Source organism: Ochotona princeps, chromosome 6 (assembly GCF_030435755.1).
Source record: "Ochotona princeps isolate mOchPri1 chromosome 6, mOchPri1.hap1, whole genome shotgun sequence".
In the NCBI taxonomy this organism is placed as follows: Eukaryota; Metazoa; Chordata; class Mammalia; order Lagomorpha; family Ochotonidae; genus Ochotona; species Ochotona princeps.
In genome coordinates, this window is record NC_080837.1 from 11,313,805 (window position 1) to 11,339,688 (window position 25,884).

At 51.0% G+C, this 25,884-nt stretch overlaps 1 protein-coding gene across 2 annotated transcripts; it reads right to left on the minus strand.

Moving 5' to 3' along the window:
* Positions 1-4,488: 4,488 nt before the first annotated feature.
* On the minus strand, positions 4,489-24,570 carry VPS33B (VPS33B late endosome and lysosome associated). 2 transcript variants are annotated; one of them, XM_004577921.4, is made up of 23 exons: positions 24,318-24,569; positions 19,298-19,378; positions 18,940-19,001; positions 18,256-18,305; positions 17,983-18,050; positions 14,348-14,393; positions 12,645-12,739; positions 12,206-12,310; positions 11,703-11,799; positions 11,412-11,489; positions 11,159-11,232; positions 10,814-10,900; positions 10,591-10,681; positions 10,371-10,445; positions 10,122-10,186; positions 9,981-10,035; positions 8,627-8,673; positions 7,992-8,124; positions 6,691-6,764; positions 5,531-5,632; positions 5,305-5,380; positions 5,098-5,214; positions 4,489-4,805 (listed from the first exon to the last, which is right to left on the minus strand). In XM_004577921.4, the coding sequence occupies exons 1-23, from the start codon at positions 24,411-24,413 to the stop codon at positions 4,726-4,728; spliced, it is 1,854 nt and encodes a 617-aa protein (XP_004577978.1). In that variant the 5' UTR covers positions 24,414-24,569; the 3' UTR covers positions 4,489-4,725. The 2 variants fall into 2 exon arrangements, with proteins under 2 accessions (XP_004577978.1, XP_058521560.1); XM_058665577.1 differs by lacking the exons at positions 4,489-4,805; positions 6,691-6,764 and having other exon boundaries at positions 24,318-24,570.
* Between the last annotated feature and the right edge of the window lie 1,314 nt (positions 24,571-25,884).

Below are 25,884 nucleotides of genomic sequence, written 5' to 3' on the forward strand. Positions count from 1 at the left end.
TACCTTCCCAGGCGCAGCAGTGGGAGACTGAGGCAGAAGCAGAGAAACCACGACACAAACCTGCACTCTGACACTGGGTGTGGCAAGCAGCATCTCACCACACTATGCTGTAAGGCACCATTACAGATTCCTGTGGTCATGTTAGGATGCATATCTCCATACATAAATCTTTTGTCTCTTGCTTTGTTTTCTAACTCATTTCCTAGGTGTGTATTCATGGAATAGCCTCCTTTTCCCCTTACAGCCTCTACCACAGCAGAACCTTCCTATCACTCTCAGCACTGTTAGATCCTACCATATTTTTAAAGTCGTTTACTCCTTCTATGGGCAGAAAAGGCATTTCAGGGCAAGTGATGTGGCACAGCAGGCTGAAGTGCAACTTGGGATGTCTGCTTCCCACACAGGAGTGCCTGGTCCAGTCTCACCTGCTTCCCATCCAGCTTCCTGTTAATGTACACCCTGGGAGATAGCAAATGATGGTTTAAACACTTGAATCCCTGCCACTCGTATAAGAGGCCCAGATGGAATTCCCAGTTCCTGGCTTCAGCTTTGCCCAGCCCCAGCTGTCACAGGTATTTGGGGAGTGAACCAACAGATCAAAGATCTTTTTTCCCTATAACTCTGCCTTTAAAAATAGTTTTTTATAACAAAAATTATCAGTGCCAGCACTGTGATGCAGGGAGTTATGTTGCTACCTGCAACTGTCATCCCACATGAACGCTGGTCCAGGTCCCAAGTGCTCCACCCTGACCCAGCTGTTAATGGCCTGGAAAATCAGCAAAGATGCTCCAAGAACTTGGGCCTCTGCCATGGAGGTAGGAGACCCAGATAGAGTTCCAGCCTCAGCTATTTCAGCCATTTGGGAAGTGAACCAGAAGATTCTTCCTCTCTCTGCCTTTCAAATAAATGAATTTTTTTTTAGATTTTTTTTTAAAGATTTATTTATTTTTATTACAAAGTCAGATATACAGAGGAGGAGGAGAGACAGAGAGGAAGATCTTCTGTCCGATGATTCACTCCCCAAGTGACGGCAACGCCGATCCGAAGCCGGGAACCTGGAACCTCTTAAGATTTATTTATAGTTATTGGAAATGTAGATTTGCAGAAAGAAGGAAACAGATCTTCCATCCACTGGTTCACTCCCCAAGTGGTCGCAACAGCCAGAGCTGAGCCAATCCGAAGCCAGGAGCCAGGAGCTTCCTCCAAACCTCCCATATGGGTTCAGGGTCCCAAGACTTTGGGCTGTCCTCTGCTACTTTCCCAGCCACAAGCAAGGAGGTGGATGGGAAATGGAGCAGCTGAGATACAAACTGGTACCCATTTGGGATCCCAGTGCACGCAAGGGGAGGATTTAGCCACTAGACTACTGTGCCAAACCCCTGCCAACTGTAATCCGTATGAATTCTCTTTGTTGGTCTTTTCTGGAAGGTAAAAGGATGCTTGTTTGCTTCAGCTTTGGAGCCCTGCATCTCATCAGAGCAGCCACTGGCCTGCATCTTGCCAGTGGCTGCCCAACATTCCTTACGGCACAGCAGGGCTGCGGGCACCACTCTTTCCAATTACTGGCACACTCTGATGGCTGTCTTGAAGATGTCGTTCAGCTTCAAAGGCTTATCGTCACCACAGTCCCAGGGCCGGTGTGATGGAGTATTCAGAGATAAGGCTGTTTTGCAATCGTGCCCTTCACACTAGTTCTGAAGCTGACAAAGGCCTGGATAGGGCCACAGAAAGGACCTACAGGTTGAGCTGAGCGTGTGGTCACCACATGAGGCCCTACTGTGTGTCTGCACCCCAGATGAAGCTGTTCTAATACATGAGCAAGTGCTTGGCCACTGCTTATTCATGTGGCCACAGGTTTCTGGGACACCAAGAGCAGCAGTGTCAGCGACCTTAAGCACTGGCTTGATTCAGTGTCATCAAAAGCCTAGCGAGGTCTCCGACAGGTGCTTTGTCCTTGGAATGTGCCCTGCCATGGCGTCACCATTCTTCTACAAAGAGACTGCTACTGAATTATATAAGGCAGGCAAGTAAAGATACATTGCAGTAGACATCTCCATTACTGAATAAAAGCTGAATTCCCAATGAAACTTGACAATAGGATGCTGGACTTTCTACCACTGTCATTACCTACAATCTCAGGGTACACTTAAGTAGCAGAATGATGAGCTTGTGACTGTTGCTGAAGGACTATACTATTGTAATAATATAGGGGACGTCAGTGGAGAGGAGAGGGTAGGAATGAGTGGAAGGAAAAATCCCTGAGCCTATGGAATCATACCATGAAAAATAAAAAAAAAAGGGAAAGACAGACAGACTACTATTGCTAAGCCAGTAACTCAGGTAGATGATGTCACCAGGAGGCAGGGACAGGGGTGACTGGAACACAGTAGGTGGAGGGACGGCCTTGTGAAATCCAAGCAAGCAGCACTGAGGATCTCTGCCAGAGAGGGGGTGGGCCAGGAATAGCCAATGGCAAGAGGCAACAAGAACCAGGAAGAGGGCCCAGCATGATAGCATAGCAGCTAAAGTCCTCGCCTTGAACATGTGCGATTCCACATTGGTGTCGGTTCTAATCTCAGTGGCCCTGCTTCCCAGCCAGCTCCTTGCCTCTGGTCTGGGAAAGCAGTAGAAGACAGCCCAAAGCCTTGGGACACTGCACCCGCAAGGGAGACCTGGAAGAAGCGCCTGGCTCCTGGCTTTAGATTGGCGCAGCTCGAGCAGTTGCAGCCGCTTGGGGAGTGAATCAGCAGACGGAAGGTCTTCCTCTCTGTTTTTTCTCCTCTGGGTATACTTCTAGCTTTCCAATAAAAATAAACAAATCTTAAAAAAAAAAAAGAACCAGGAAGAAAATACCAGAGGGCAAGTGATGCAATTTCTTGTAAAAACAAAATCTAGGCAAATGAAAAATTCAGGGCCAGCACTGAGGTGTGGTGTGTCAAGCTGCCACCCATGATACGTGCATCCCACATGTGCAACAGCTCGCGTCTCAGCTGTTCTGTTTCCAATCCAGCTCCTTATAATGTACCTGGAAAATCAGGGTAAAATGGCCCAAAGTTTCGAGCTCATGCACCCATGTGGGAACCCCGGGATGACATTCTTAGCTCTTGGCTTCAGCCTGGTCCAGCCCTTGCTGTCACAGGAATTAGGGAATAAACCAAAGGACAGAAGATTTCTTTCTCCCTCTGGAACTCCTTTTTTCAAACAGATGGGCAGATTTTCCAGCAGGCTTAGGTAGGAAACACTAACATAAGTGGATGACAATAAGGCATGACAAAGAGGAGTCCTGGTAATGGGGGGGGGGGTAGAAAGAGGGCAGTGGAGCAGTGCAGCCAGAGAGGTTATAGGAACAGAGAGGATCTCACAAGAGCCTACCACGACTAAGCGGTCTCAATAAGATCACAGAAAGAGAGGCCAGGAGAGAGATTACTGACATTCACAGTAGCATTTCATGATTTAGAAATATTTTATTTGGGCCTGGAGGGATAGCCTAATGGCTAAACCCTCGCCTTGCATACCCAGGATCCCATACAGGTGCCTATTCATATCCTAACTGCTCCACTTCCCATTCAGCTCCCTGCTTGTGGCCTGGGAAAGTAGTAGAGGATGGCTCAAAGCCTTGGGACCCCGCACCGCGTTTGAGAGCCGGAGAAAGTTCCTGGCTCCTGTCTTTAGATTGGCTCAGCTCTGCTGCTGCGACTGCTTGCGGAGTGAACCAATGGATGGAAGTTCCAGGTGGAGTTCCAGGTTCTTGGCTTCAGCCTGGTCCAGTCCTAACTGTTGCAGACATCTGTCAGGCAAACCAGCAGATGAAAGATTTCCATCTTTCTCTCTGTAACCGTCTGCCTTTCAAACAAAAGGAAAATTAAAAGCAAGGGCCCAACACAATGGCTCAATTGTCTAATGTTCGCCTTGTAATTGCCAGCATTCCATATGGGCATTGGTTCATGTCCTAGCTGTTCTACTTCCCATCCAGTTCTCTGCTTGTGGCCTAGGAAAACAGTAGAGAACGGCCCAAAACCTTGGGACCCATACTCATTGGGAGATCTGGAAGAGGCTCCTGACTCCTTCCTGGTTTTGTATCAGCTCAGCTTAGGTCATTAGAACCACTTGGGGAGTAAACCAGTGGATAGAAGATCTTTCTCGCTCTCCTTTTCTCTGTAAATCTGCTTTTCCAATAAAAATAATGCTTAAAAAAAGAAGAAGCCAAAAGTTTATTACAGCATTTACATAAGTTAAAAGCACAAATACAAACTGCTTTCTGTAAAGTTAATATGTCACAGCCATTTGGAACAGGAAGGAGGCCTGCTAGTGAACTAATCCATTTCCTACATTTGATAGCTGAGGAAGCCTACACAGCTTGGTATGTCTTCAAGGGTGGGGCCCGGCCAGCCCAGCGGGACCATGGGGTCCACGCTATGATGCACAAAAGGTACCTGCCAGCAGCCCATTGCACCTCCACTGATAAAGGTGTCCAGAACACAGGGGCACTACACTTAACAGCAGAGGCTTTATTTACAGTGATACTCACATAGGAACCAGCAAAGGCTCAGTTGGCCTGGAGCACAGCAGCACACGCTGTACACCATTAACAAAAAAGAGGAAGGTCCCTGGGGCGGGAAGGCAGCTCTCCTTTTGAGTCCTCACCAAGTCCTGGCTCCCCAGTTCCGAACGGGGTGGTCACCGGACACTCCATCAGTGGCTGGTGTGTGTGCCCAAGGAGAGACTTCAGGCTCTCACCTCACTCATGGCTTCCATAAGGCGTGCACTGTTTGTGACTGCCGTAGTCAGGAAAATGAACCTGTAGCCTGAGAGGTCAAGGGCAGCAGTGGAAGTGCCTTGGGCCTGATCTCAGCCCTGGCCAGAGTCCCTCAGCTGCCAGGGTCCTTGCTGGAGAAGGGCGCCAGTGCAATCAGACATCAGTACCCCGCTCAGTACCACACTCTGCCCAGCCTATGGGACAGGGCTCCCTGCTGCAGCAGCCCTCAGCGGGCAGGTTACGACAAGCAGTACCCTGAGGCCAGCAACAAAGCCGATCGGCCAGGGCTCCGCATCCCCCAGACTCTAGGCGGGCTTGTTCTCCCATTCCTGCCCCCTTACCTTTCTCTCTGCCCAGGAAGCGGAGGGCGGAGATCTCGGAGAACGTGCAGCCCCCTAAGAACACCACCAAGATGAGGCGCAGGGACTCACTGGATTGCTTGTCCTCCTTGGCCGTGTCTGCAAGAAGCAGCCCACTCAGCCTGGGCCAGCACCCATCAGGAGTCCCAGTGGCCACCCCGCATCACCATGCTTCTTAGGGCCACCCACCTGTAAACACACACTCACTGCAGTTGAGCAGCCGCACCACCTCGTCAAGACCCTGCCAACTTCGTCGCTCCAGCACCTGTGGAGGCCCAAGCACTGGAGTCACGGGCACAGTCCGCCTTATGCTTGGGGGCCGAGGGTGACCAGCACCGAGTTGGCTGGGACAGGCCAGGGACCACAAGGGGTCCCAGAGGGTGACCACAGATGGCCACGGGCGGCTTGTGCTTACCAGCTCCATGATCCGGCAGCTCAGGGGCACATAAGCGCCACTGAAGACATACGCCATGTCTCGAGGCACTTTCAGGTCGTACTCGCCATCCACCCGCGGGATCTGGAGGCCAAGGCATGTTAGGAAGTCACGACTCACCTCTGACCCTGAAGAGTTCAATACAAATGGTGTATCCCAAAGAGCACTCTTGCTCCAACTCCAGGGAGTACTACCAACAGCCCTATAAAAAAGGGGTCCTAACTAATCATGACAGCTGCCAGCCAGGACCCAGCCAGTCTCTGGAATGAGTCTCCATGCTCCCTCTGGCTGGCCCTGCAGGGACACATGACATGGCTGTCCAGGAAGCTGTACCCAGGAGGATCCCCTGGCATTGGCAGGTGTTTACTGTGTGTTTGTTATATCAATGGAACTTTGCACTTGCTTCATTACTAAATTATTAAAGCTTATGTTACCAAATAAAAAGACCTTCATTAAAAAATGATATGAGGTGGGAGCACTTGTGGCACAGCAAGTTAAGCCGCTGCTTGAGAAGCCCACATCCCACATCAGAACACCTGCTTAGAGTCCTGGTCATCATGGGCTTTTTTTAAAAAAAAGATTTATTTATTTATATTGCAAAGTTAGATATACAGAGAGGAGGACAGAGAGGAAGATCTTCCCATCTGATGATTCATTCCCCAAGTGACCGCAACAGTTGGTGCTGTGCCGATCTGAAGCCAGTAGCCAGGAACTTATTCCAGATCTCCCACGGCTTTGGGCCGTCCTCGACTGCTTTCCCAGGCCACAAGCAGGGAGCTGGATGGGAAGTGGAGCTGCCGGGATTAGAACCGGCATCCATATGGGATCCTGACGCATTCAAGGCGAGGAGTTTTAGCTGCTAGGCCACTGCGTAGGCACTGGGAAGGCAGCTGACCATCACTCCAATTTGTGAACTACCACATGGGAGACTCAAATTGTGTTTCTGGCTGCTGGCTTTGTCTTCACTTAGCCCATTTATGGAGTCACTCATCAGATGGGAGATCTCTGTCATTCTGCCTTTCAAATAAACACATCTTTAAAAAAAAGAAAAAAGAAAACCTGAGAAGACAAAAGGTCTCCTGGAGTCAACGTGTAGTAGAAAGGAACGAACACGCCCAGCTAGCCAGCCCCATTCCACTTACCAAATTCAGCTTTTTGCTGATGGCACGGAAATTGCTCCTCTTGGCCAGGGAACTGAAGGCATCAGTGATCTTCCCTAGGACAAGAAATCCGTGCGAGCTTCCACCTAGGGTCTGTGGAGGTAGGACTCTGCCACAGGTGGCCACATTGATGGCCACATTCTGCCTTTACGGCATCAGTCACATCCCCCTCCCCGCCCCCGGAAGCCGATCACCTAAGACTGCTGCAGCCGATCAAATATTCCCAGTCTTCCCTGTCCAGAGCCCAGGAATCTACTAGATGCAGCCTGTAAGCTGACCCTAGTTAACTGCACAAGCATGGACTTTGGAGTCAAACCCCTAAATGAGAAACAAGTCACTTGATTTCCCTAAGCCTAGGGGAAGCACTGTGGTGCAGCAGGATAAGCTGTGGCTTTGGACACCAGCACCCAGGATGGGGTTGACGGTTGGAGCTGGCTGGAGTTCAGCTTCTTGTGCTTTCAATCTAGCTCCTTGTTAATGTCCTCAGGCCCTTGACACTCACTTGGGAGACCCAGACGGAGGTCCAGGCTCCTGACTGCAGCTTGGCCCAACTCCAGCTATTGTGGCCCTTTGGAAAGTAACCCGTGGATGGAAGATTTTCTCTCCCCCCGACACCCACCATTCTGCCTTTCAAATACAGTTTTAAAAATCTTGGGCCTGGTGCCATGGCCTAGTGGCTAAAGTCCTCACTTTGAACGCACTAGGATCCCATATGGGTGGTGGTTCTAATCCTGGCAATCCCACTTCCCATTCAGCTCCCTGTTTGTGACGTGGGAAAGCAGTCAAGGACAGCCCAAAGCCTTGGGATCCTGTACCCGCACAGGAGACCTAGAAGAGGCTCCAGGCTCCTGGCTTCAGATCGGCGCAGCACTGGCCATTGTGGTCACTTGGGGAGTGAATCAATGGACGGAAGATCTTCCTTTCTGTCTCTCCTCCTCTCTGAACATCTGACTTTGCAATAAAAATAAACAAATCTTAAAAAAAAACCAAAAAAACAAAAAACACAACAACTCTGCCTGGGTTTCCTCATCTATAAAATGGGAATAAGAAAATTTGCCTCACAGTGCCTTTTTAGAATTCAATGTGAAGCTGCAAATAAAGAACAGGCTAAGTACATCCGGGTGTCCAGTTATGGGAATTGTCCTGGCTACCAGTGGTCAGGAAGCGGAGGCAGTACAGAGGACTCAGCGGTCCTGCCCTGGCCCATTCAGCTCCTTCCCAGAGCAGGTGTCTGCTGGCAGAGGGGACAAGTGGGGTGTAGAGTCACCTGTGCCCCCGCTCACCTGCAGCCTTGTCAGTCACAAGCTTGCTCACTTTACTCTCCACAGCTGTGAGTGTGTCCCCCGGAGCCTGCTCTGTCAGCAGCCCAGCTCGCCGCAGATTGGAGAAGGTTAGCAGGTGCTCAGGACCGTAACTCTAAAGGAAATGTGGTTCAACCATTTACTGACTGGCCACCAGGGGTCTAGCATGCCTGGCACGGAGGTGAGGACAGACACATGAACTGGGGAATGGGGGAGTTTCAGATCAGAGATAACCTGTAGGTAACGAGGCACGGAAGGCTGAAAAGCAGCCAGAAATGGAGAGAATTCGTGATGTCATGGCTGCATGAGTGGAGGAAGGCAGACGCGAGAGGGACCCAGAAGGAACGCGAATGAATGCTTCCTTGGACAGCACTAGGAGGGGACCTCGGAGGAAACACTCATTCCTGGGCTCAACAGCAATCTGTTGGGGTTCTCCCTACACTGGCTGCCCACCAAGAGTGGAGCTGGGGCAAGGGCCATGGCACATGGGCACCGCTAAGAGGGCGGCTGGAACACAGCTGGACAGCGAGAGGGATATCACTTCTTTGACCTTTTTCAAAACCACCCAGTGACCACCCTTCACTCACCACCCTCAGGAATCAAGTTCTGGATCTTACCTGCAGATACTGAGTTTTCAGAGACCGGTAATCCTTGGGAATCAAACCTGAGGGTGAGGACAACAAGACAAGTGTGTGAGGAAGAGTCCCGCTGAATGAGGACCTGGAAAATGTGACACAGGAAAAAAAAAATCCAGCCCCTCAATCAGTAGACATAGTGAACCATGCATGAGATACAGCTCTGAGGAAGAACTATGAACTGAACTGGGCAAAGGGGTCATGTGCTAGCTGTGTGGACTTCCTATGCGTTTCCATGTGGCCAAGGGGCAATTCTCCTGGACACTTCACAGCCACAGCGGAGCAGAGAGCATTAGGCTGAGCTCCCAGTGTTTTCTTCCACAGGCGATAAGAACTGAATTTCCAACAATAACAAAGAAAACCTACACTGTGTATTTCTCAGGGACAAACACAGCCTTAAAGAATATTCACTGTGGCGGTGCCATGGTAAAGTAGGTAAAACCTCCAGCTATGATACCAGCATCCCATATGTGTGAGAGTTCAATTCCTGGCTCCTCCACTTCTGATCCAGCTCCCTGCTAATGTGCCTGCAAAAGCAGCAGAGGACGGTGCAAGTGGAGTTTGGGCGCCTACACTGACATGGGAAACCTGGATGAACATCTTGGCTTCAGATCAGCCCAGCTCCACCTGCTGCAGCCACTAGGGGGGTGAACCAGTAGATGGAAGATCTATGTAACTCTGCCTTTCAAATAAGTAAACAAATCTTTTCCCAAATTGAGGGGAGGGGAATCCCAGACTATACAGAACTGTACCATAAAATTCACAATCTAAAATAAAAAAAATTTTTTAAATCTTTCCCCCAGAAAAGGAAAAAGAAAAAAGCCACCTGGAAGACCTTAACAGCAAGCAAACTGTTCTAACGCACTGCCACATCTGGGCTTTTGGAAACGAGTATGAGATGAGTTAGCCAGCCCTCTCTCCTAGAACATATCCTCATTGTGAAACCTTGTTGAAGACATGTGTTGAGATGGGGTGAGTGGGAAATGCCACTCAGTTGCATGCCTTTACAGCCTGAAGATGGGACAGGCATGCTGGCGTGGCCTCAACATGGTCCTGCTGAAGGTGACTGGCTACCAGGGGCCTAGCACAGCTGGCACACTGGGTTGTCCTCTACTGTTGCAGGTGAGGACCTGTAGCTTGGTGGGGATTCAAGAAAAGCTGTTTGACTTGACAGGAGGAAGTTTCTGATTTCCCAGCAAAATGGCAGCATAGAGTACAGTCACGTTTGATAAGCAGCAGGAAGTTTCTAAATGACACTCCTGTTCGCTAACATTCATCCTTCAGAATTTCTGCCTGCCCTCAAGCTGTCATCATGGCTGTGCTCTTTGGGGCTCACCATTCTCAGTGATGGACAAGAGGCACATGAGGCGCAGACTTTCTATGGGTGACACCTGCAGAGGAAGGAAGGGTCGAGCACTGAGCTTCCGCCCAGGCCACGCACCATCCCCGTGTGGCCTGGCCCGGCCCCGTTGTTCACCTGCCGGTCTATGTGCTCCTCGATGTAGCTGGTGCCCTCCCGGATGTTGAAGCCCTCGAGCAGTGCTGTAAGTCGGCACAGCAGAGTCTGTTGCCATTTGGACTCCCAGGCCCCCATCTCCCCACATTCCCGCCTTGGGGTGGGGTAGCTGCTCTGGGACTGCCCACAGCATGCAGCACTGCATACAGACAGTGTCTGTAGGAGTGCCAGCCTGTGACCTCCAGGCGGCCAGGAGGCAGGTGTGGGTACCGTGCTCAGTCTTGATTAGCTCCTGGAAGTCCTGCTTGGTCTTCTTCTTCATGATCGATTCACACGCCCCGATGTCTGTGGGTAAGACCACAAGGGCACTGACTCAGCATCCTGACGGGCAGACTCCAGGCCACCATTCCCTCCCCTGGAGCCGAATGGCAGGAAGAGGCTGCGGGGTCAGCGAGTTCCCCTCCAGTCCCCTGCCTGAGCAGGAACCTACGGAGACTCAATAGGCGGTGCTCCTGCTTCAGCCCCTTGAGCTCCCGGGACACGAAGTTCTTCATCTGCTTAATGTCCATGCCACGCCGGCGCTGTGGGGAACGGACTCCTGGTCAACCCTGGGGCCTTGAGCCCGAACAGCCACTCCACACCTCCCTCAGCAGCAGGGGTTGGAAGGGGAGCCATGGAGGAGACGAAGCAGGGACCGGGGCTTGTGGGCTCACGTCATACTGGGCCTGCAGGTTCCGGGCCTTCTGGCTCAGGAAGCCAAAGACATTAGAGAAGTGCTCATTACGGATCTCGCTGAACACCTGGGAGGGAAGCAGACAGGCCCCCTCCCTAGATCAGAACTGCAATGATCTCACCCATGTGGCCAAGGCACAGGCCCACGGCTCAGCTTAGCAAGCAGGCCTACTGAGGAGGACAGCCAGGGATGAACTGGTCAGTGCCAAGGACCCACTCTGTGACCAGTGGAGTCTCCCCACCCTCCCAGAGTCAGGCCTGCAGCCTGCTGCCCATGCCCACTCCACACCTCATCCCACAGCCCGCTGCTGGTGCCCACTCCACACCTTGTCCTCAGCATTCAGCAGCACCTTCAGGCTCTTGTCAGAGGATGTGACTTCGGGGCCAAAGTCCACACTCCCTTTGAGAATCGGGGGAGGGCATTAGGGTTCCCAAAGAGGCCTTTTCCTACCCTGTCCTGAACTGCCAGCATATATCTCCCCAAGCACTTGCAAGCACCTGAGCACCCCCACAAGCCCAGCCCCACCAGAGCAAGCGCTACACTCTACTGACCCCTTGCACCTTGCCCATGGCACTTACCACATTTGATTCGGAAGGTGTCGTCCACCAAGCCCTCATAAACCACTTGGGAGCAAAGTGCTGTCACGAAGTCCACATCTGAAGCCAACATCGCAGACTGTGAAGGCAGCCCCTACTGGCCATCAAGCCCGTCTGCTCAAGATGAGCTCCAAATGGCCCAGTCTTACTCCTAACCAGCACGCACTCACACTAACTCACATCCCAGAGCTGAGGAGACTAACTTGGCTACCACCCCATCCACATTCCGGAGCCTGCTGGGGAACAGGTGAGGGGAAGGCCAGCCTGCTTTACCTCTGTCCAGGAGGAATATATGCCCAATCTCCGGCCTTCGGCCCTTGGTCTCACTATCTTCCTCCTCTTCCAGTTTCCTCCACAGTTCATAGGACATCTGTCAAGGCCCAAGACATCCTAAGGCTTGTGTGCAGGTCCCCGCTGTGGCCCCAGCCCTATAGAAGCCAATTGTTCCCAAGTTGACATCTTTCACCCCTGGGAGGGGGCCAACTGTGAATGATATGACCGTGTTTGAAGGTCAAGTACCATCATTCCCAGTCTACTGGGCCCCACACCTGTCTCCATCCCTCGACACCAAGACTCAAAGGGACCAGGGAATGTGGCCCAGCAGTCCCTGGCTCTTGCCCTCTTGGGAGCCACCAAGTGCTCTTCCCTGAGCAACACTTCTGGAACAACAAAAGGGAGCTGAAGAATGAGTATAGTACCACAGGTACCCCTGGAAATCCAAGGGTGGTGTGAAGCAGAGGAACGGGTTCTTGGGCATCGGTGCTGCAAGCACTCACCTTGGCACACCTGCCAATGCCATAGCAATTGGAAAAGGGCCCGTAGAGGGTGCTGAGAAGGTGCAGCGCCTGAGCCACAGTGTTGATCCAGCGCTGATCTCCCTCCTGCAGGGGCCAGGCAGGCCACAGAGACAGGGATCAGTGCAGGGGCCTGTGCTGGGGTGGGGCCAGCCCTCAAGACCCCGGGGGAGCACTACAGAAAATGAGGATACCCAACCCAGTCCACTCTGGCCCCGAAGCAGCTCCCTGTAAATGAACCTGTACCCTTCAAGCCCCAAATCACTACCATCTTTGATACTGTACAGGGATCATGTGCACATGATAAATTGCACGATACTGTACAGGGATCATGTGCACGAAGATAAATTGGTACTTCTAGCCTGGCCGACCCCAGGTTTTTCCTGAACTGCTGACACCGAAATGAGGGCCCCCAACTCACCAGGAAGTAGTCCCTAAAGAACTCAGGCAGCTCCATGCTTAACAGGTCCACATCAAGAGGCAGCAGAGAGAAGGCCCATTCATCACAGCTCACATCTGGGGGGACAGGGAGCCTTAGCCAACCTGAGGAAGGTTCTGTGCTCCCTGTCCACGGACGGGCAAGGCCTCTGGAGTCAGCAGGTGACCAGCACTTGGGAGCCCGCCACCACCAGCTGGTGCACTGAGCTCGGGAGACCAAAGGCAGGCAAAGCACTGTCCCTGCACACTGCCTGTAGTGAAGCCAGACATGCACACAGCAGCCGGCGGTCTGTGGGCATTCTACTACCACGCCAACCCACGGTGAATCACTTGCTACTCAGCGAGTGCTTCCTGAGAGCCCACCTACATGAAGGGCCACGCATGCTGGGAACCCAGGAGTTAGGCCAAGTGCACATGATCCCGGTCTTGTAGAGCTTACAGGTGAAGGACAAAGGCACTGGACAAATGACGAAACTACGTGATCACAAATGTGACCCAAGAAAGTAAAACAGGACCCATGTATGAGAGGAACCTATCCACATTTAGGCGTACAGGAAAGAGCTCGCCAAGAAACGACAATAAGCTTAGAATCTGAGGCACATTTGGGTGAGGCAAAAAGCTGTGGGTGGAAGGCCCAGCACTGTGGCTCAACTGGCTGATCCTCTCCTTTCAAGCATCAGGATCCCATGTGGGCATTTGTGTCTCCACTTTCCATTAAGCTCCCTCCTTTATGGCCTGAGAAGGCAGTCAAGGATGGCCCAAAGCATTGGGACCCTGCACCCATGTGTGGGAGACCTGGAAGAAGCTCCTGGCTCTGAATCAGCTCAGCTCTGGTTATAGTGGCCAACTGGGGAATTAACCAGTGAATGCAAGATCTCTCTCTCTCTCTGTAAATCTGACTTTCCAATAAAAACAAATAAATCTTTAAAAAAAAAAAAGCTGTCGGTGGAGGGCGTTCCAGGCAGCCATTAAACCATGTGCAAAGTGCCAATGATTAGAGGCCAGAGTGCCAGGGGAAAGGCGCTGCCCCAGGGAGGCTATGGACATGACAGGAGGGGCCCAAGTGTACTGGTTACAGGAGGCTGGGCTCTCTGTTGGACCACTGTGCCATTGCAGGGTCCTGTCAGTAAATGTCCTGATGGGTTGGTGTGGCCTGGAGAGCAGAGCAGGGAAACATACACAGAAAACACTAGGATGGAGGCTGCACCTGGCACAGGAAGTATGAGCCCACTTGGGATGCTGCCTCCCATACGAGCATGCCAGGGTTTGAGACCCAGCTCTGCTCCCAACCTCAGCGTCCTGTGAACACCCACCCGAGCAGGCAGCAGGTGGGTCCTGCCCCTAACGAGGACAATCTGGGTTGAGTCGCAGGCTTCTGACTTCAGCCAGGTTTATCCCCTAACTGCTACATGCATTTGAGGAGCAAACCAGCAGACTCTCTCTCAGTGTTTTGATAAATAATAAAACAAAATGCAAGTTAGGTGTAACCATTTTCAGTGGGAGCCCCAGGGGGTAAGAAAGGCACAGCTGGCGGGTCCAGAGGCTGAGCCTCTTTTTCAGTTCCTCCCACTGCTCCTCTCCATGGGCTCCTCCTCCCATCAGAAAAGGAAGTTGAGGCGGACACGGAGGTTTCTGTTCCTGCAAGGCACCCGCTCCCTTCCTTCCCACTCACGTCTCTGCTCTCACCTCCATAGATGCCCTCTTCTTCCAACACCATCTCACACGCATAAAACTGAAAGAGAAAAGGATGCTGATGAGCGGCTCCTGGCTTCTTCACCCTTCTGGTTTCCCTGCAGTTCCCCACAGCTACTGCTGCAGAAGGTCATTTTAATATTTATTCATTTTGACTTGGAAAGTAGAGTTACAGAAAGGATAGACAGAGAAAGAAAGACCCTCCAGAGCCCGGCGTGGTGGCCTAGTGACTGAAGTCCTTGCCTTGAACGAGCCGGGATCCCATATGGGTGCTCGTTCAAATCCTGGCAGTCCCGCTTCCCAACCAGCTCCCTACTTATGGTCTGGGAAAGCAGTTGAGGACGGCCCAAAGCCTTGGGGAGTGTGAGAGACATGAAAGAGTTCCTGGCTTTTGGCTTCGAATTGGTGCAGCTCGAACTGTTGTGGTCACTTGGGGAGTGAATCATCAGATGGAAGATCTTCCTCTCTTTCTTTCCTCCTCTCTGTATATCTGACTTTCCAAAAAAAAAAAGAAAAAAAAAAAAGGATTCAAGCAGAGTTACACCCTAGTAGCCCGGCTTAAGAGTCTTCACCCTATTCACCCTCAGTTCCTTTCTCAAGAATTTGTTTAGAAAAGTTGAAAAGGAATAAACAGCTGCTCTAAGTGTGGCATACACGTACAGGCCCACAGCTGGGACAAAAAGGATTGGACCATCAATTCTCTGAGGGCCCCCCATGGTGCACCTGGCTACTGTGGAGGTGCAGGGAGCTTAATGGAGTCCAGGAATGGAGATGGGACAGATTTTTGACCTACAAACAATTCACATCAGGGTTCCTGGACTCAAACCGAGTTCTACTCTCCATACCAGCTTCCTGCTAACATGCACCCTGGGAAGCAGTTAGAAGCTGGGAATGTCTGCACCTCAGGGCAGGTACGGCTCATGGTGTCATGTGATCTAGTTCTGTCAAGGCAACTGCAGGTGGGACTTGAAATTCAACAAACCTACAGGGGGATAATTTTAATTTTTACTGGAAAGTCAGATACACAGAGAGGAGGAGAGACAGGTTGGTTCACTTCCATCAGATGATTCACTCCCCAAGTGGCCGCAATGGCCAGAGCTGAGCCAATCCAAAGCCAGGAGCCTGGAGCCTCTTCCGGTCTCCCTGCGGGTGCAGGGTTCCAAGGCGTTGGACTGTCCTTGACTGCTTTCCCAGGACACAAGCAGGGAGCTGAATGGGAAACGGAACATGCAAAGTGAGGAATTTAGCCACTAGGCTACCGTGCCAGGTCAGGGGGCTAATTTTTACGTTGACAATTTTGTATGGCTTGTGAAAGATGACTTGTGAGAAACACTACGGTGCTGTTTTCATAAGACTTAGCCTTAGTGCAGCCATGGTAAGTTGGCCTCAGGAGCACACAGGAAAGAGTTGCAAAAACTCCCAAAGTAGATCAAGTCCTGAGCTTGCTTTGCAAGTTGTGCACCATGGTTATCTCTGTACGCTTCAGCAACTCTAACCTGAACTCACTAGGCGCCTGTTACACAATGCTCTCCGGACTCAGTGCCGGAAGCCTGGACGCTCTCCCCTTATGCTGCCATAGATCTACCCAGAAACATCCACCCCGACCCTGCCCTCACCTTGCCCTGGGAGAGATCACCCCTCCCAAGTTTTTCAACCAGTGAAAGATGGGGGTGGGGGTGTGTGCCAGGGATAAGAGGCGTGGAACTACCCAGGGCAGTGTCTGCTTCCACCTGCTAGTCACTGCTCTGGAGACAATAAATGCCTCACTTTCTGCTTCCTTCATGTTTCTGAGTCCATTGTTTGGTGGATTTCAGGAGGATTTATTTCCTTCAGTTATAAACATCCAAATGGTTCTTAGCAGAAATAAAAGTTTCCCTACCCCTGTGGTAATTGATGACTCCTGAAACTGGAACCGAGCCATCTACAAAAGACCCAGCTTGACTTCCAGGCGCCTGCTTTCAAGCCTGGCTGAGCCCCAGCTATTGAGGACATTTAGTGAGTAAACAAGCAGATAAGAAAGCTTCCTCTCTGCCTTTCAAATACATAAAATAGAGGCTGCTGTAGGCACAGCTGGTTGAGTCACCAGAGTGCCCAGAAGCCTAAGCTGCTTCTTAGCCAGCTTCCTGCTAATGCACCTGGAGGCAGTTCTAGGCTTCTGGCTTCAGCCTGGCCCGCCCCAGCCTTTGCAGACATTTGGTGAGGGAATCAACAAAGAGGGGATCTTTCTGTGTCTCTCTGCAACTCTGCCTTTCAAATAAATAAACAAACTGTTTTTGTTAAGCAATCATAAAGTAAGGAGTCGGTGATACGGTACAGGTTAACCTTTAAATTAAATTGAAGATCTCCAAACACTAACTGCATCCTGGGATAGAGGAAGTCTGGCCTGTCCGAGCCAAATCTCTGTGCGAGCATGAGTGTCAGTCCCGTCAGGTGCTTGGTGGTGGGGTACAAACTTCTGCTCTCAAGGCCTCTCTCCATAAATAAGCATAATCATTACATACCAATCTACAGTTTTTAAAAACAAAAAGGGCTTGTCCAGTGTGTGGTGGCTTGGCACTAGGAGCCCTCTCCCAGTCCAGCCGCTCCTCTGGAGGATCACATGGGAGTGAGGGTGAGTTAACTGGTTGCATTTATTATTGAGGGAGTACAGACAGAAGTCACAGACCAGCTGTTCCACTGGCCACCAACCTGACTGGGACTTGCATTAACAGGGATGCACAGCAGGCTCCATTCCCCAAGTGGGAAGCTTTGCATTCACAGAAATCTACATAAAGGCAACCTGGGACACTTCCACTGCTTGTAATTTGGGGCAGTTTGATGACATATTTCCTGCTAAACAATCACAGATAATGTAATGAAAAGATAGGCGTAGGTGCTCTGGCCCAGAAGGTTCAACTACTCCCTTCAATACTTCTATCCCATACACTGGCATCCCACATCAGAGTACTAATTTGAGTCTCAGACTGTTTCCTACCCAGCAACCTGCTAAATCACCTGTGAGGTCGCCAAGGATGGCCCAAGCACTTCAGTTCTCGCCATCCACAAGGGAGACCTGGTTGAAGCTTTGGACTCCTAGATTTAATCTGGCCCAGATCTGGCTGCTCCAAACATTTGAAAAGAAAACAGCAGATAGGCAATCTCTATAACTCTACATTTAAAATCAATCTATCTTTGGGGGAAAAACGTGCAGCCAAAGGCAGGCTCTTGGTTCATAATCTGCTTTGAGGAAGTTGGCGCTGCTGGCCTCTCCCCTGTGCCCAGCAGCCAGGCCTGTCCTCCCTGATGCGCCAGTCTCACTGGGCTCTAAACTCACCTTTTTATTTTTTTAAGATTTATTTAATTTTTATTGCAAAGGTAGATACACAGAGAGGAGGAGAGACAGACATGTGGCCCCAATGGCCGGAGCTGAGCTAATCTGAAGCTAGGGGCCCAGAGCCTCTTCCAGCCCTCCCACATGGGTGCAGGGTCCCAAGGCTTTGGGCCGTCCTCGACTGCTTTCCCAGGCCACAAGCAGGAAGCTGAATGTGAAGCGGGGCCGCCAGGATTAGAATCAGTGCCCATATGGGATCCTGGTGCGTGCAAGGTGAGGACTTTAGCCACTAGGCTATGGCGCCAGGCCCTAAACTCACCTTCTGAGGACTAAAGATAACTTTGTATTTTCGAGTTCGGCCAGCCAGTTTGTCAGCGTTGACAAGATCTGCAGAGAGCAGGGAAAGGGTCCCACAGGCCACGTGTTAGATGTCAAGCAAGGCACTCGGGGTGTGAACCAGCACCCTCCTCTGAAAGTGCTATGGCTAAATAGCCAACACTAGTGACCCCTTTCAAACCCTTTTCTAATGAAAGGGCGTGATGGCCAAGGCCCTCAGATCCTGCCCTTCTTCACCCAGGTCTGTCACACTCACTAGCAATGTAACGCATATTCTTGATGCGAGGTCGGACCAGGAAGCACAATCTACAGGAAAGAAAAAAAAACAGTGAGGAAAAGTCACAAAGGGATAACGGCAGCTCAGAAGAAACTGAGACACTATCAGCTGACTTCCCGTTTGCGTCACTGACGGGGCCTGCAGCGCTCACCCAGCCAGAGTCAGCCTCTTACCATGGCCTGCCACTCATCGAGCACAAAGACTTGTCTCACAACCACAGGTGCACCACGCCATGCTGGGCACACTGGTTCTACGGTGCAGCCAGGAATTCCTGTTCTCAAATAATTTGCAATCCAGTGGGCAAAAGAAGATGCCTCTATGCATGCAGTACATAAACACTCAAGTTTCTGAAGAAATATAAATATAGTATAACAAACTAGCTCAATAGGCTAGTCCTCTACCTTGCAGTGTCAGCATCCCATATGGGTGCAGGTTCATGTCCTGACTGTTCCACTTCCCATCTAGCTCCCATCTAGTTTCATGGACAAGAATCAGTGAAGGGAGAAAACTACAGGCAGGCGGCCCCTTTAGGAGGCTGAAGCAACATTCCAGGCATGACACTGAAAGAGGGCCCGAGATGTGTGCCACATCACGTGCGCAGCAGCACCAAGACAGAGCACAGAAACTCACATTAACAGACACACACATACACTCCATACTCACTGCTCGCTGGAACTGACAACCGGCTTGTTCTCCACCTTGTACAGTTTGTCCACTTCATGTTGCTGCAGGGTACCCAATAGGACAATGCACATAAGTGCTTGCAATGCACAAGAGTGTAATATGAAGCCAGGAGCCTGGAACGTCCCAGGTAGGCCAGCTCAGCAGCCAAGCCACCCCCAAACCAACAACACCCACAAACCTCTCTCCTACTGACCCTCTCTCCCATCTCCTACCCAGCTGCGCTCCCCCTTATCTGCCCCATAGGCTGAGCCCTCATTAGAAATGTGTGCTGTTAGATCAGGAGGGACAGGGGTCAGAGCCCTGCACCCTGCCCCTCCGCCGGGGAAGGAATTGATACCTTCAGGATGGAGACGTTGGCGATCCGATCCAGAGGGCTCATGAGATCTGCCTCGATGAACAAATCTTTTTTCCCAGGAAGCTGGAAAGACAAGAGAGCTGGGTCACTCACAGGTCATAGGTCACCCAGCCTCCCTTGACTGGAAGGGTGCCCACCTTCACAGGGACCAGAGCCTCAGATGTCACCTGTATTAACAAACAACATGTTTCTGTGTTTTGCCTACTCATTTTCTTACTTTTTAGATTTATTTATTTTTATTGGAAAATCAGATTTGCAGAGGAGAAACAAAAAGATCTTCCATCCACTGGTTCACTCCCCAAGTGGCCATAATGGCCAGAGCTAAGCCAATCCGAAGCCAGGAGCCAAGAGCTTCTTCCAGGTCTCCCGTGTGTGCAGGATTCCAAGGCTTTGAGCCATCCTCGACTGCTTTCCCAGGCCACAAGCAGGGAGCTGGATGGAAAATGGAGCAGCCAAGACACAAACCAGAGCCCATAAGGGATCTCAGCACTTGAACGGGGAGGACTGACAAATTAGTCCATTGTGCTGGGTCTACCTTCTTGTTTCCTGCACCAGAGGGAAGACATTCCACTGTGTCAGATTAACTTCTTGTCATTGGACCCTCCTCCTGCTGCTGACCTTGATCTGCATCTTGGTTCCTCTTCCCCACAGCCTCCTTCTCATCTAGGCTTCCAGAAAATCCCCGTCTCCTGCTGAACAAGGGCAAATAACAAAGCCCCCTGGCATTCTGTAACCCTCTCACCTATCTGCCAAACAACTTTCCAAACAGCAAGATTTTTCTCATTATAAAAATGATATGTTCACTGCAGAAAACTTGGAGAAAACCCAGATAGGACTAACCTGATCCATCTCTATGTTCTGTTTCCTGTATCATCCCTTCTGATGGCACCCTCCTCTCCAGTGCTCAGGGACAGGAGATGCCACAGCTGGTAGCAGGAGGAGGGATGCTGCTGGAAGTTTCCTCCCAAGCAGGTCTTGACAAATGGACAGTGTTGATGGAGACATACAGGGAGCTTCAACAAGCTCACAGGACATGGAAACCAAAGACACATCAATTTTGGCACAAAAGGTTTGCTTGAAAGTCTTGCACAGGTTTTTCATAACACTAAGTTGCCAGGATTTGTCAAAAACCTTTCACTCTAAGAGCCACACAACAGCAGCTGGGACAGAACGCAAGCCGAGCAGCCAGGGTGGACCCAGTGTGGCAGCTGGACTGTAGCCCAAGACACATGAGGGCACTGGTTTGCAATTCGAATGATTCTGCTCCCAAGGAACATTTGGACACCATCTAGGTACATTTTGGGGTGTTGTGGCCTCTCGAGGGTACAGCCCAGGAATACTGCTGACACCCTGCAGGGTACAGGGCAGGGTCCCCAAAGAAAGAATTATCCGACCAAAATGTCAACAGTGCCAAGGCTGAGAAACCCTGACTTAGGCTGAAACAATCTGTCAGGAATTTGGGGATTGGGGCGACAGTCCAGGCAACCCTATCAGGTGACAATGAATGAGGACCCAATTTAGGTGTGGTGGTATGACTGGAAACAGGAGAAGAGGTAAGTAAAATATGGAATACCTATGGAACTAAATGTTTTTAAACACTTGAGAGAAATCCAAAGTGTTCACAGGACTTGTAACTGACAGTAAGAGTACTGGGATTTTTTTTTCCTTAGAGTTTCTACATTTATTTCTACACATATTATAAATTTCCATCTATATTTTCTAGCACATACAAGTGTCTATAAAGCTCAGCAACCAGGTGGGTGGAAATGAAACACAAGAGATACTACTGTTTAATTCAGAGACAGGAGAGAGAGCCCCCTTCCAATGCTTCATTCCCAACCGTTGACAGCAGCTAGCCAGGACTCTGGTTTCCTATTTGCGTGGCAGGAACTCAGTGATTAAAGCCCTCACTGCAGCCTCCTGGGGAAGCCAGAACTGGGGTGGGGACTGGAGTAGGTACTGGGGTCAGAAACTGACGTGGGAGGCAGAGCAGTGGGCACAGCAAGCTACTCCTCCACCCTCCACTACTGGCTTCCCATATGGACACCAGCTCATATCTTGGCTGCTCTGCTTCCCATCCAGCTCCCTGCTTGTGGACTGGGAAAGCAGTAGAGGATGGCCCAAAGCCTTGGGACCCTGCACCCATGTGGGAAACCCAGAAGAAGCTCCTGGGATCCTGGCTTCAGATCAGCTACAACTGTTGCAGCCATTTGGGGAGTGAACTGGGGTGTGGAATACTTTCATACCTTTCTCTCTCTCTCTCTCTCTCTCTCTCTCTCTCTCTCTCCTCTCCGTTAAAAAAAAAAAAAATCTTTCCAATAAAAAATAAAATCTTTAAAAATAGCATCTAAAAAAAAATTTGACGAATAAACTCCAATTGGGACATCACGTCTCCTCTCACTCCCACCCCCTTTTCTTTTTTTCTTTTTTTTTTTTTTTCAAAGACAAAAAGAGTCAGTTTTTTCCCTCTGCTGAGAAATGACCACAATAGGCAGGGCTGGGACAGGTTGCAGACAGCAACTAGAAAATCAACTGGAGTCTCCTGCAAGGGTACCAGAGACCCAAGTACTTGATTGCCACCTGCTGCCTCCCAGGGTGATGCAGGGTGTAAGCCAGCGTCCCCACTGCCAGGCTAACTGCCCACACTTTGCTGGTGTTTCCAGCTGGCACAGCAGGACTGACCAACAAGAATCATGGCAGGACGAGTGTGCAGGGGGCGTCATTGCACAGAAACCCCTGGCCATGCTGAGGCACCCCCAAGAAGGTGACCCATCACCTGCACTCCAACTCGCCAGCCTGTTCTCTGGCTTCTCCACTCCTGTTCATATAGCTCTCACCCCAGGTGGGGGGGCTTAATGAAATCAGATCTCTTTTCAACTCCTCAGAGCTCTGCTAAGAGTCCTTAATGTGCAACCCATTGTGCTGGCACCATACACATGGGGTAGGGGGAGCACATGCGTAAGAGAACAGATATACAGCATATCAAAGAAAGATAAAGCATGGTGCCAGATCCTCTGAGGTTCTGTGATGTCCTCCCATATCTCCACCTCCACCGCAGCCCCGAGAGGGAACGGTCACCCTGTGCTTCCACCTGCTAGGTGTCATGAGCTCCACTTGCCACTAGCATCTGACCTTCACTGCAGCCAAACCCAAGTGAATCAGCTTCTGCCACCAAACCTGTTCTTCTTGTCATGTCATTCAATGTTCACCCACAAATGCACCATGAGGGGCTCCCTGGGCTTACAGTGCTGAACAAAAGAAAGATCCCTGTCTTTGGGCCCGGCGCGGTGGCCTAGAGGTAAAGTCCTCACCTTGAATGCACCGGGATCCCATATGGGCGCCAGTTCTAATCCTGGCGGCTCCGCTTCCCATCCAGCTCCTTGCTTGTGGCTTGGGAAAGCAGTTGAGGACAGACCAAAGCCTTGGGACCTTGCACCCATGTGGGAGACCTGGAACAAGTTCCTGGCTCCTGGCTCCGGCCGTTGTGGTCACTTAGGGAGTGGTTCATTGGGCAGAAGTTATTCTGTCTCTCCTCTCTATATATCTGCCTTTGCAATAAAAATTAAATAAATCTTTAAAATAAAAAAAGATCCCTGTCTTTGAGGACTTACCTGTCTAATGGGAGACACGAAATGAAGCAAAGATCTAAATAATTAAACATGTAATCTATATATTAACAATCACAGTAATAGCATTGTTTCCCTAACAACTGATGTTGAAGGTTTTAAGGGTAGTGTTGTGGCATAGCGGGTAAAGCTAACCACCCACAATGCCAGACTCCCATAAGGTTGTCAGTTCAAGTCCCAGCCTCTCTACTGACCAATCTAGCTCCCTGCTACCACACCTGGGAAAGCAGCGGAAGACAGGCCAATCGCTTCAGCAGCTGCACCCACGCAAGAGACCTAGAAGAAGCTCTCAGCTCCTGGCTTCAGCCTGGTTCAGCATTGGACATTGCGGCCAGTTAGGGAGTGACCTAGCAGATGGAAGATTTCTATTTCCCTCTTAACTTCCAAATAAATAAATCTTTTAGAAAAAAAATCTTACATTTGAGTTGGCTTTTAAAAATATATTTATTTTTAATGGAAAGGTAGATTTACAGAGAAAGGGAGAGACAGAAACACCCTCCATCCACCGGTTCACTCCAAAAGTAGCCGCAACAGCCAGAGCTGAGCTGATCTGAAGCCAGGAGCCAGGAGCTTTTTCTGAGTTTCCTGTGGGTGCAGGGTTCCAAAGCTTTGAGTCGTCCTCCACTGCACTCCCAGGCCACAAGCAGGGAACTGGATGGGAAGTGGAGCAGCCAGGACGCAAATCAGCACCCATATGGGATCCTGGTGCTTGCAAGGTGAAGATTTAACCAATTGAGCCATCACTCCAGGTCCTTAGGTTACGTCCTGTTTCAACTTTTATCACCAACCAACAAATCTTTTACTAAAACTCAAAATCCACCACTTCGCTGCATTCCCTCTGCCACCAATTTCATGCAGGACATTAACTGCAGCCAGAATTACAGCCCTCACTAGCCTCCTTGCTGCCCTCTTGCCCCACCTCACACATCCCTATTAAAATCATCATCGAGGGGGCGGCTTGGGGGCACAACAGGGCAAACTGCGGCTGGCAGCACCATCCTTCCACACCACGGTCCAACTCCCGGCTACCACACTTCAGATCCGGCTTCCTGCTAGGGTACCCGGGAAGGCAGTGGCTGAAGACAACAGTCCTTGGACCCCTGCCCACCTGGGTGGAGATCCTGGCTCCTAGCTTCAGCAAGACGGACCAGGGTGTTTCTGCAGCGGCTGCCTAGTGCCCACTCCCTACCTTCTGAGGGGGGTTCTGCACGTAGCTCCCCCCAAGGGACGGGAAGTGGAGATGTGGCGTCCCCTCTCGCCATTCTCCAATACGGGACTCTGGCTTCCCTGCCCAGCGCCCCATCGGCCCCGGGCATGCCATCAGGAGCCCAGAGCAGCCTCGGAGGGCGTGCGTCCCGGGCCGGGGGCACACACACCTGCTCCAGGAGGTAGATGAGCTGGTCGCGGGCAAGCCTCTTTAGCATGGAGAAGTCCGGCAGCTCAGGGGCGTCCGGTCGATGCGGGAAGGCCATGGCGGCGGCCCCGGCGAGACGCGGGTGGCTGCGCCCGGACCTGCAGCGCGGGGTGCCTGTGTGGGACCCGCAGCCGCCGCACACCAAGTCCCTCCCGGGCGAAGGAGCCCCGGCCAGCGGACACCGCTCCGCCTCCCGCCCGACACAGGCCACTTCCTAGGTCTGCCGGAAATCCCTTTGATTGGAGGAGGAGTGCTGGGCGTGCCGTGAAAGGGACGGCGTGCTGAAAGGGACAATCTAAATAACGCGAAGGCAATGCGTCATCTTGGGCGTCAAAGGAGCTTTCCTATATGATTATACCTAGAGCTAATGCTGAAGGAATTGCCCAGTTCTCCTGGACCCCCCCCCCCCCCGCTGGGCACTTGTTCGGTTTGTTTTCAAGAACTTCGTGAAAGGGGCGAAGCCAGCTCAGAGTCTGGAGAGCATGGATCGCTTGGTTCTTGGCTGTCAAAGCTGTTAGCAACAGCTTAGCCAGGAGCTGTGGACTGTGGGGACCCCTGGCTTAAAGCAGCCGGGGGTGGGACTCTCTGACGCGGAGGGAAGTGGACTTCGGCCAGCTGTGTGGCCCTCCAGCATCGGAGCTTTACTCGCGGAGTGTTCTTTATGGGTAAAATGTAGCATATCCATTCAGTCAAACCAGCAGCAACAGCACGTTTGCATACGGCTGTTCATATGAAATTCACTAGAACTCTATGCGACAAGTGGCTGGTTCTCTTCAAAAAGTAAATGGCAGTGGGAAGGGGATCAAAACCAAACAAAAACTACATGGTACCGGGGGAGATGGGGGAATGTGGGAGGTGAAATCATTTCAGAATAAGGAACATTTCAACAAGATGCAATCCTGCAATGTGCAAACACAGAAAATCCAAAGGCAAAAGTAATTTATAAGCGGCAGAACGATGGCATAACATGCTAATCCTCCGTCTGCAGCACCAGCATTCATATAGGTGTTGGTTCAACTTCTGGCTGCTCTACTTCTGATCCAGCTCCATTAAGGACCTGGGAAAGCAGTAGAGGATGGCTCAAGTCCTTAGGCTCCTGCACCCACGTGGGAGACCTGGAAGGAATTCCTGACTTCTAGCTAAAACCTGGTACAATTCCAGCTGTTAGTCATTGGAGGAGTGAACCAACAGATGAAAGATTGTTTCCCCTTCTCTCTGTAACTCTGCCTTTCAAAGAAATAAGCCTTTAAAAAGTGCCCAGAAGAAGTGGTACAAGAACATGAAAATAGATAGGCCATTTGTTGGTAATGGTGGTGATGGGTGCACAGGTTTCATTGCGCTGACACATTCTTCTGTTTGAAAAGCTCCATGCTGTGGGCTTGGCAGTGTGGCCTAGTGGCTAAGGTCCTCGCCTTGTTCCCATATGGCCGCTGGTTCTAATCCCTGGAGCTCCACTTCCTCTCTATCTCTCCTCCTCTCAGTATATCTGACTTTGTAATAAAAATAAAATAAATCTTTAAAAAAAAAAG